Source organism: Temnothorax curvispinosus, unplaced genomic scaffold (genome assembly GCF_003070985.1).
Source record: "Temnothorax curvispinosus isolate PA1 unplaced genomic scaffold, ASM307098v1 QBEX01002412.1, whole genome shotgun sequence".
Lineage (NCBI taxonomy): Eukaryota > Metazoa > Arthropoda > Insecta > Hymenoptera > Formicidae > Temnothorax > Temnothorax curvispinosus.
Window position 1 is genome coordinate 198,057 of NW_020212192.1, and position 9,588 is coordinate 207,644.

At 43.2% G+C, this 9,588-nt stretch overlaps 1 protein-coding gene across 1 annotated transcript; it reads right to left on the reverse strand.

Moving 5' to 3' along the window:
- Positions 1–525: 525 nt before the first annotated feature.
- LOC112451607 lies at positions 526–9,104 on the reverse strand. Its single transcript, XM_025011322.1, has 2 exons — positions 8,478–9,104; positions 526–3,728 (listed from the first exon to the last, which is right to left on the reverse strand). The coding sequence occupies exons 1-2, from the start codon at positions 8,694–8,696 to the stop codon at positions 2,352–2,354; spliced, it is 1,596 nt and encodes a 531-aa protein (XP_024867090.1). The 5' UTR covers positions 8,697–9,104; the 3' UTR covers positions 526–2,351.
- Positions 9,105–9,588: the final 484 nt, after the last annotated feature.

The following is a 9,588-nucleotide window of genomic DNA, read 5'->3' on the forward strand; positions in this document are numbered from 1 at the left end:
TTCCCGACAACAAAGCGCTTTTAAACAATCTCCATTGTGCCCGTAATCCCGAGCCATGCGTGAAATCAACACGTTTTTCCACTTAATTGACAAACACACGCCTCTTCGTCCATGTGTTCCCGGCGAGCGCCCACCAAACATGACTTATATCGGTAACATATTTCAAGTATAACGAGTAATCGGAGTAATATAACAATGTTACTTCCAACTGAATCATTTCAAGCCGAAACCGTCACATTTTACACTAGGGGAAATTTTTCTTTTAGTTTTAGTCGACTTGAAAAATCCATTGTGCTGTAAGAAAAACGGTTCCCGTGTAAAGTATATGAGAACGAAATTAATGTATAGATAAGCAACTTAAGGAAATTATCTTGAGAATACACACATACACCTATGAAATTCATTAAAGAGATTAAAATTTATAAATTTACTCCAGTCATGAAAGATACAAATCAGCAACTCTTCGCCAATAACGGAAAAGGGTACAATATAGAGGGTAAGAATTAGAAAAAAAAACCACTCGTATTTATATCGTTATTCTACGTATATACAATAATTTATTTTACTACGAATCGTTTCTACATTTACAAATCGTTTTTGCAAATCGAGCGAGTACGAGTACAGAATATAGATGGATGCGACAATGCACGAATGTAACGAGCAGTCTCTTGTTTTAAGAGAGAAGGCTTATAATTTATTCAACGGTACATTACGCAAGGAAACGCATTTAGTGGTATTCCACGAAAATCTGGATAACAATGCAGTTTCAAATTTTACAGAATTAATATCGAGACTATTATTATAATTGGACATTTTCTATAGAAAAGGAATAATAAGTACCTTCGTGTCTATATTTCGTGAAAGTAAAATTGTATATAGATTTTTTAAAGAATTTTGTTAAAGAGAAGAGAGAATGTTTGATAGAGGTTCATGTTATAAAAATAATTTACGATGTATGTAAATCTTAATCTACTTTACAAACCGGTTGGTTTGCTTAAAATTTAATTATTAATAAGTTAATTATATTAACCTATAAATATATTTACATTTTTACAAAAAGACAGATGAATAAATATGTGAGCAATGTACGTTCGTTGTTCACTCGTGGTTTCGTGGATTATTATTAAAAAATTAATAACGCGTAGTTTTTCCTATATAAATATTCTCAAAACGCGCGCAAGAATTTTGTGGACTTTTTGAATTGGTGATAATTAAAACCGGCACTTTTTGTTCCTTTTGTATAAAATATTCCAATTAAATAGTTACACGGTATAAAATCGACTTTGAAATTCATATTTATACATGAATCTCAAAGTTAGCTTCATATAATGTTAATTTTATGTGCTAAACCTAACATCGGTATAGCTGTGCTCGCGCCCGCGCTTGTGCCTAATCGTTTAGAGATCATCTAATTAGTTAATTACATGGGCGAAAGCCGCGACGCGACTTGGAGCGATACGTGTTACTTTATCTTTGTGCACAACGTCGCGCGCTACTGCCGATTCGGGGTATTCGCGGTTAACAATAATCGATCACCTTTACGCTCTTACGACAACCGTAAATTACGAATAACTCTAGCTAACTGTTTGCGGACAGTTCGTAAGTTTAGAGACCAAGCGACTCTCGCGGCGCGCGAGACGAAAACCAATATCAGCAAGCAAAGACCTCCCGAGGAGGACGGCCTTTACGAAACGAGGAACTAACATTGTCTACGATGTCTCCTTATATTTGCATCGCGTCGATTCGCGTCGATTCACGCCGGTAAATTGGACAAAAGATCGCAGCACGTATGTCCGATCAATCGCGTCGCGGTCGAGTCAAAAAACACTCGCGCGATCGTCTCGTTTGAATTTCGTCGCGTTGCCGTCGAATAAAACAGTGTCGATTTTGAGACGTCAATAGTAAATAGCAATTCTACGGAACCGAAGAAATTCTGCGGATCTCTTCTCGCGGAGACGCATTCTCACAAATACATATTACACCTTCGCTTATCTAACGGAATCTGATTGGAATTCTTCATACGTCTCTAACGTTAACCGGGACTTTCTGCTTCGTGCGTGTATATACGAATGTTGTGCTCCGACTTGAGCATAGCTGTAAACAGTGTAAACGGTAACGCGGACCAATCTCTCTCATTTTCCGCAGAATATTAGATAAGTGAAGGTGGAGTATGTACGCAGACTGCACGCACACACACACATACACAGATACATCCGGGTGACACGATAGAGGTGTCGAAAGCACGCTTGGAATCTCTGAGAAAACATCTTTTAGACGTCTTCAAGACGCATCATGGACTCTCGCGTCGTTCGGCTAATCCCTTCGATAAGAAGTCGATCAACGAACAGAGTTCAAGTGGCGGTGCCGTAAGACGGCCTCTGAACACCCGTAGTTGCGATCGACATTGAGTACCCGGCGTAGAGCGGCCTCGGCACGAGGAGCGAGGACTTTTTCGCGATCGGCTCGTCAGTCAACCTTGAAGTTTCTTCGTCACCAGTACCAACACCAACACCAACACCAACACCACCACCACCACTACCACCGTCGGCGCTACCCTCGTTGTTGTCGGGCGCAATGATATTCTCGATAGTGAACGGTTTCTTAACCCTCTTTTCCGTGTTCGCCGCGGTCAGAACAACCTGGCCCTCCTCACGATTGGAGGGCAACTGAGTTCGCTCCACCTCGACCGCCAGACTCGAGATTGGCGACAGGTGACGATAGGACGATTTGGACGCGAGCGAATTCGGCGAGGTGGGCGAAGTCGGCGGCGATGAAGCGGTGGTCAGGACGGCGTTTCGATAGAGATTTATTCTAGACGACGAGGACGAGGACGAGGACGACGAGAGTGGCTCCTCCTCGGTGAGTTTGTCGCGGGTGTAGCCCGTGATCTCGTAAGTATTCTCACCCGTGAAGACCGTCTCGCTTTCTCTGCCGGTCGTAGCGGCGATCACTGGTGGTCCGTTCTCCAGCGCGCGGTCGCTCGACAAACGGCGCTCGTCCCGCATCTCTCGCATCTCCCGCATCTCCCGCGACGGATGGATGGCCTGCCTGCTGGCCGTAGTCTGCTGGATATATGGCAGCTGCGTCACCGCGTACGACGGTGAAACCGCCGGAAAGCCAGGGAAGTTCCAGGAAGCGGCGGAGTGCAGCAACGCGGCGGCCTCGTACGTCCTCAGAATCTCGTTACCGCCGTCGGTAGCACCACCCGCGAGTCTCTGTCTCACTTCGGGTGATAGTAGATAGTAGCCGGCGGTGACGGCTTCCGGCGCGGTTGGTCCAGCTGGCAGGCCGGCGGTACCACCGTCGAACCGGCCGAAGCCAGCCGCGCCGACGAAGTCGCCGTGGTTCGAGGCAGTCGCGACCATCATTCGCCTCTCCTGTATCTCCCATCGAAGCAGGTCGTCCCGCAAGCGATGGAGATTCGCCAGGCTAAGACCGTTGCTGGGACACGTTGCGCTCGCGTCGACGATTCCGCCGGTCGACACGACTGGTTCCGGATGCGGCTGCGGCTGCGGCTGTGGCGGCGGCGGCGGCGGTGGAGGTGGCAACGGCGGCGGCATCGCCGAGGCGAGCGCCTGCAGCTCGGACTTGAGCAGCTCCTTGTCCGGCTTGTGCAGTTTAAAGCGTTTTCGTCGTCGGAGGAGCGAACCGTTCTCGAACATGGACAATGCGGCGGGATGCAATGCCCAATAGGCTCCCTTTCCCGGCCGATGTGGACCGCGCGGTACCTGAAATCGGGTCATCAGGTTTATCAAGTTGCGACAGTATCGAATCACAAGACCAGGTGTGAAATATATTCGATTTAGAAGAAAAATAATGGTAGTATCGGTGAAAAATATCACCTGCAGTCATATTTGAATCAAAGTGTTCCATGACTGAGTTCTTCCGCACCGATTGACTCCCACATATTTTAAGTATATCGTTTCGAGAAAATCAAGTATCTCATATCTATATACGTTTGAGTAATTTGAATAGAATTGGGCAATCTTATTTTCTAGATTTCTAAAAGATACCTAACTATCGTATAGATAATCCTCTTGAAATTTTTGCTCGATAAACTACGATCACATCAACGATATCTATTGCTTAAAATAAATGACTAATAACAGTCGTCACCGCCATCTATTATCTACATTGATATTGCGCTTTTATATTAAAACTGTAGTTTTAAACCGTGTCAGAAATACTTTACAAGAAAACCGATTTAATAAAATTAGTTAATTTATCGTTAATTCTTCAAGCAGTCAAAAAATTGATATTAGAAGCTTTGTGAGTGTGAAAAGTTCGCTAATACATAAACAATCGAATGGCAGCTCGATCCATATCGATCCATATCTATAATAGTAGATAACACGTAGCTGTCTGTCACTGATGATAGATAACAAACTACATGGATATCGTATCGATTCTATGTCAGTCTCGAGTTTAAACGTTTATTTTTGGCGAGCTTTTCGCTTCGTGTTTCCAACGAAAAATGAACGAAATTGACATTGCATCGAATTTGCACTTTTGGGCCATGAAATGTCATAAATATTTTCCTTTCTATAAATAAAGATTTTACATATAGAGTATATATTATATCTAGATATTTGTGTATCGTAATTTAAAAAACTGATAACCTTCAGTCTGACAGCCTTAGTTGCAAGTTAACAGCTGCAGCTGTTCATATGAAAAATGAAATATACAAGACTAATATAAATGAAATATACGCGTAACCTATGCGATATTAAATTAAACATTAAACAATAAAACGGAAAGTTGGAAGAAACGATCTTGACGGGCGGATCACGATAGATTTGGAAGACGTCGAACATTTGTTTATCGAATCCGTGCAGACGAGAACGTTGACGTACGAGAGTATAGGTTGTAGGAACGGAAAGTTCAGTCAATTCAGTTCGCGTCGATTGGAAAACTCAGAATCGGTCTGAAACTAGGTCTGCGCTACTTCGGAATTCACTCTTTGATAAATACGCGTAGAACGTTTGTATAGAGTAGAGTAGAGTCGCGCCTTAATTGATATCTCGATGAACGATCGAGACGGAAGATGCCGAAGACGCCAGTCGTCGCTGCGTCGCGTCGCGTTGCCGACGCTGGCAACGATGTCCGAGCAGTCCGAGGCAATTACGCGATTCTCGTAAAGCACGCTCGTATTGCACACTCAGTCACTCAGGTGAGTAGCCCCTGTTTTTCCCCTCTCGGTATCGCGTATCGCGTAGTCGTAGTGGAAAGGCGCCTAGCACCGTCCACCGCGTCTCCTCGACGATGGCCGATATAAGACGCAGTCTTAGCGGCGATTGATGAGCTGTAGAGAGCCAGGCGAGCCATTACTTGCCAGGAACGAACAGGTTTTACATTTAATAACGCGAAACGATTATCTGCCGATCGGTTGAGTTAATTCGATCGGAAAGGCATAACCTGTTGCCGGACAGATCTCGCGAAGGGAAATATATTACCGCCGCTATTATTAGTACTACGCCTCGACGAGAGGTAGACGAGATTGGTCGAGCTGCGTTCACATTCGCGTCTTTTGCGTCATTTCTTTCCATCCATCGTTACCGTGGCGGCGAGCTAAATTTTCAAATTGCGTTCGCGAGGGGGGGGGGTGGAAAAGGGATTACGTTTGAATGCTGGAGCAAATTTGAAAAATTCAAATACCATACACGACAACGAGTTTCTTTTGCATTTATGATTTTGTGAAACAAAATAAAGTTGTGGTGCAGGATGCTTAAATCATCTAAGTCTTTAAACCATTGAAATTATATAAACTTTCTCTGTCTTGTATACACAAATCCAAGTGTGTTATATTTTAACTGAAGCTCTTCTTACATTTCTTGCCGTTTTGAAGACGCTTATGTAGAAATATGTAGAAATACACTTGGATTAGTTGTACATTTATACTGCATAGAGAGAATATAGATAAAAATATTTAAAATTATAATTACTCAGCAATTACAATGTAATGTCATCGTGATTTCGACAATGTATTCAAAATACAGTTCTTGATCTTTACCTTATCTTAATTATTATACTTTATCTTAAAAAAAATTAATAAATTTGCCCTATGTTGCTTAAAAAAATTAATGAGAATTGTGATGCACGTCCATCATCTCGATCAGACTAACAATTAGATTTTATTTGCTATTAAAACGAAATCCATTGTTTTTCATCTATAATATACTTGACTACGTGCTAACAGAAGCTATTTTATGCCGAAAATTTAATTGAACATCTTTTTACAACTTTTAACGTCTACGTTTGTATTTTATCCCAATTCTGAATAAAGTCGATTTGATAATTAAAAAAACGTAATTTTATTATCACGTTACACAAGAGTACGTTTGTAAAAAAACCGAAAATGATTACTTTTGACCGAACTTTGTTTGACCGAAGAATACATAGAAAAGCAAACAAGTAAATTTTTCTCTGTCAATTGTTTTAATCTACTTGTATTTATATGTAAATAATATCAGTTTTTTAATTAACCCACGATTATCGCTTTTTCTGGCATAAAATTTCTCAAAAATTTCTCACAGAGACATTATTACTTTCCATCGTTTCCGCTTATAGTTTCACGCTTTCTAGCGACGGTAATTATTATTCGTGCAAACAGAAGTCCATACAGGGTAAAAAATTTTTCCTAATCTATGAAAAGGATACAAATATTCTATCCCGCTTTTCTCCTTCTTTATTTTAAAATTGTTCTTGACTCAAATAGATTAATTTAAAACTAAAATTTTTATTTTCAATTTCTGACAATATATGCTTATTTTTATAGAATGTTTAGAGAAAAGAAAGGATAAAAATTCTTTTCTGCATTTTTTCCGTTCTATACTGATAGAATATAATATTAATCATGTTTATAGAATTTTAATTTTTATTATAAGTTTTTAGTAAAGAGAAACGTGTTGCCTCTCAAATTACAATCTTATTTTTAAATTGACTCACTTGACTGGATTTTTCGAATATTCGCGAAAGGTGAAATATGGATCATACATATACTATATGTATAATTTTCACTCCAAACTTTTGTATGCGCAAAACCGAAAGTTGCAGTGATAAAAAAATAAATAAATAAGTTTCGGAATCGGAATTGTTTAAATCTTGTAAAAAACATAATTCTTATATAATTGAATATATGTATATGTATATTTAAGTTTCCCCAGATGTTTAAAATAATATACATTTTTAATGGATTCCAAGAGATGCACTATGAAATAACTACAGTATAATAATTACAAAATTAATACATGCGTACAACTAAGGGCAATCTAAGCAATAGTCTGAGGAGTCTAGAGAAATCTAACAATAAGCTGCACAAATTGCATCAAGCAACGTTGAGAGTTGAGTCTCAACAATCGATTGTATTCTACAATATTTATCGTTGCGTTAGTTTATTATAACATCGTAGCGTAGCATCATAGTAAAAACATTCTTGAATTAACGATATGTGCAGCAAATAGATGTATGAATCACAAAGCTAAATTATGTATTATTCCGTGTTATGTTAATAAGAATATTGGTGGCAAGTACATAAAGTATACGTGGACATATTATCGGTCATTGTGTATAATTAGTTATCGCCCTGTTCTTGATATTTAACACATTTTTCTTTGTGATTATGATATATAAAATTGTAAACAAGCGTCACGGAAAGTTAGGAAAAATAGTACAAACTTAAGCTTTGAATGCACATTTTGTGCATAAGAATCGTACATCAAGGATGCTCTGTGATGCGATAAAGTTTTCGTACAAAATATTTTATCTCCATAATAGTGGTCAAGTTTGTCTCACCCTGTGACACGCGGCGTGCAAGATTGAAAGTGATTTTACCGTGACAGCTAATTGTAAGATTTGAGCGAAACAGACGAAAGGGGGTCCGTCGCGTCGGCGTTCTTTTGTAATTTTGAGGAACCGTGGCGCGGATGAACGGTACGCGCCATGACGATGATCGCGCGGTCGCACACGTTGGCAGGTGCGAAACAGATGGCTCGATAATACAACGACCAAGCACCTTGCGCGTTGCGTCGTCGCTTCGCGAGCCCGGACATTCACGTTGAAAAGGCACATCGCACGTCAATCAAAGATCCGTTTCATCACGCTTCGTTCGCGACGACCGCGATTCAAGATATTACTTTACAAGTGCACTCGTTAAAACTCAACGAAAATGAGACAATATTATCCCCCGTTAATCATTAATTCTCGTTAATCGACCTGGCGATCTTTGGCTTCGGTATATTTACGTTTCGTCAAGTTACCTCTTACGCAAATTATTACAAATTGGTAACTTTATTCGAAAGAAGATTTAATAGAAAGAACAAGGAATGTTCCGCCCGGCAACTTGATATTGCTCGGCCGCGGGCCGATTGAGACTCGAGAAGTTTGATATCCGGCTGGACGTCGATCGGAGCTCGGAGCTCGGAGTTCGGAGCTCGGAACCAGCTGCCGGCTGCCGCGGAGTCGTGGATGGACCGACTAACCTTGATGAAGCAATCGTTGAAGGATAAGTTGTGCCTCAAGGAGTTTTGCCATCGTCGCGTGTCCTTCCTATAATACGGGAAGCGATCGGCGATGAATTTGTAAATCTCGGCGAGCGGCAGCATCTTGTCCCTCGACGACCATATCGCCATCGCCGTTAGCGATATGTAGGAGTACGGCGGTTTCTGATCACCGTAGGTATCGCGCGAGGGCCGCGGCATCGTCGACGTCGAGCGGCGAGATCAGCGATACCGAGAAGACCAGTCTCCCTCCTCCCTCCTCTCTCCTTCCTCTAAAACTGACACCCTTACGTGCAGCGAACGCTCGACGCTTTGCACGACGTTCGCCGATACCCACGCACCAGCATCCTTGGTGTCCTCGCGCAGAATCGGCAGGAGCACGAGGTAGGCTGCTCTCGGCCACGACCGAAGACGGAAATTTCCATTGGGCCCAACCACGGGGACCCGCGCCCGCGGTCGGCCGAGGCGAGCGAGGTTCGACCCTGTGTACCCCACGCCTATGTCACGCTCTGTCTCACGGTATCACAATCCGAACGATTTTCGACACTGTCCGCGGCCGCGGCGGCGGTTCCGACTCCGACGACTCCGACGAGTTCGCTCGTTCGCTGATCGAACCCTCGATCCCCCCGAGCACGCCCAAACACACCGAGTACCCGCGATCGCGTCTCCGCGGATACTGCGGCCGATCCATACCCACACCCCCGCAACGGGCTTCCCCTACTCGAAAACCCACGGCTCCGCCGTGTCCCGGATTGGAGGCATTGGAACCCGGTGAGCCCGGTCTCGGCGGTCTCGCTCGCGCTACCGGCAACCACCTCCGTCCAATGGCGCGGTGATTCTCCCACCCCGGTGCCCGGGGGACTTGTCGCGTCTCGAGAAGTCCGTCCCTCATCTGTTGGAGTGGATTCCCAAAGGCGGGGCTCCATCGCGAATACCGCTTTCGAGCTTCGAGTCACCTCCCTCGAACGAACGAGAATAGCCGAGTGTCGGCCAATCCGATCGAATTTCGTCGACCCGCGGCCGCCCTCGCGTCCACTGATACCGTACACCACCGGACGCCACCGGGTTATCGAGTAGCCGCGGGTAGCCAGGT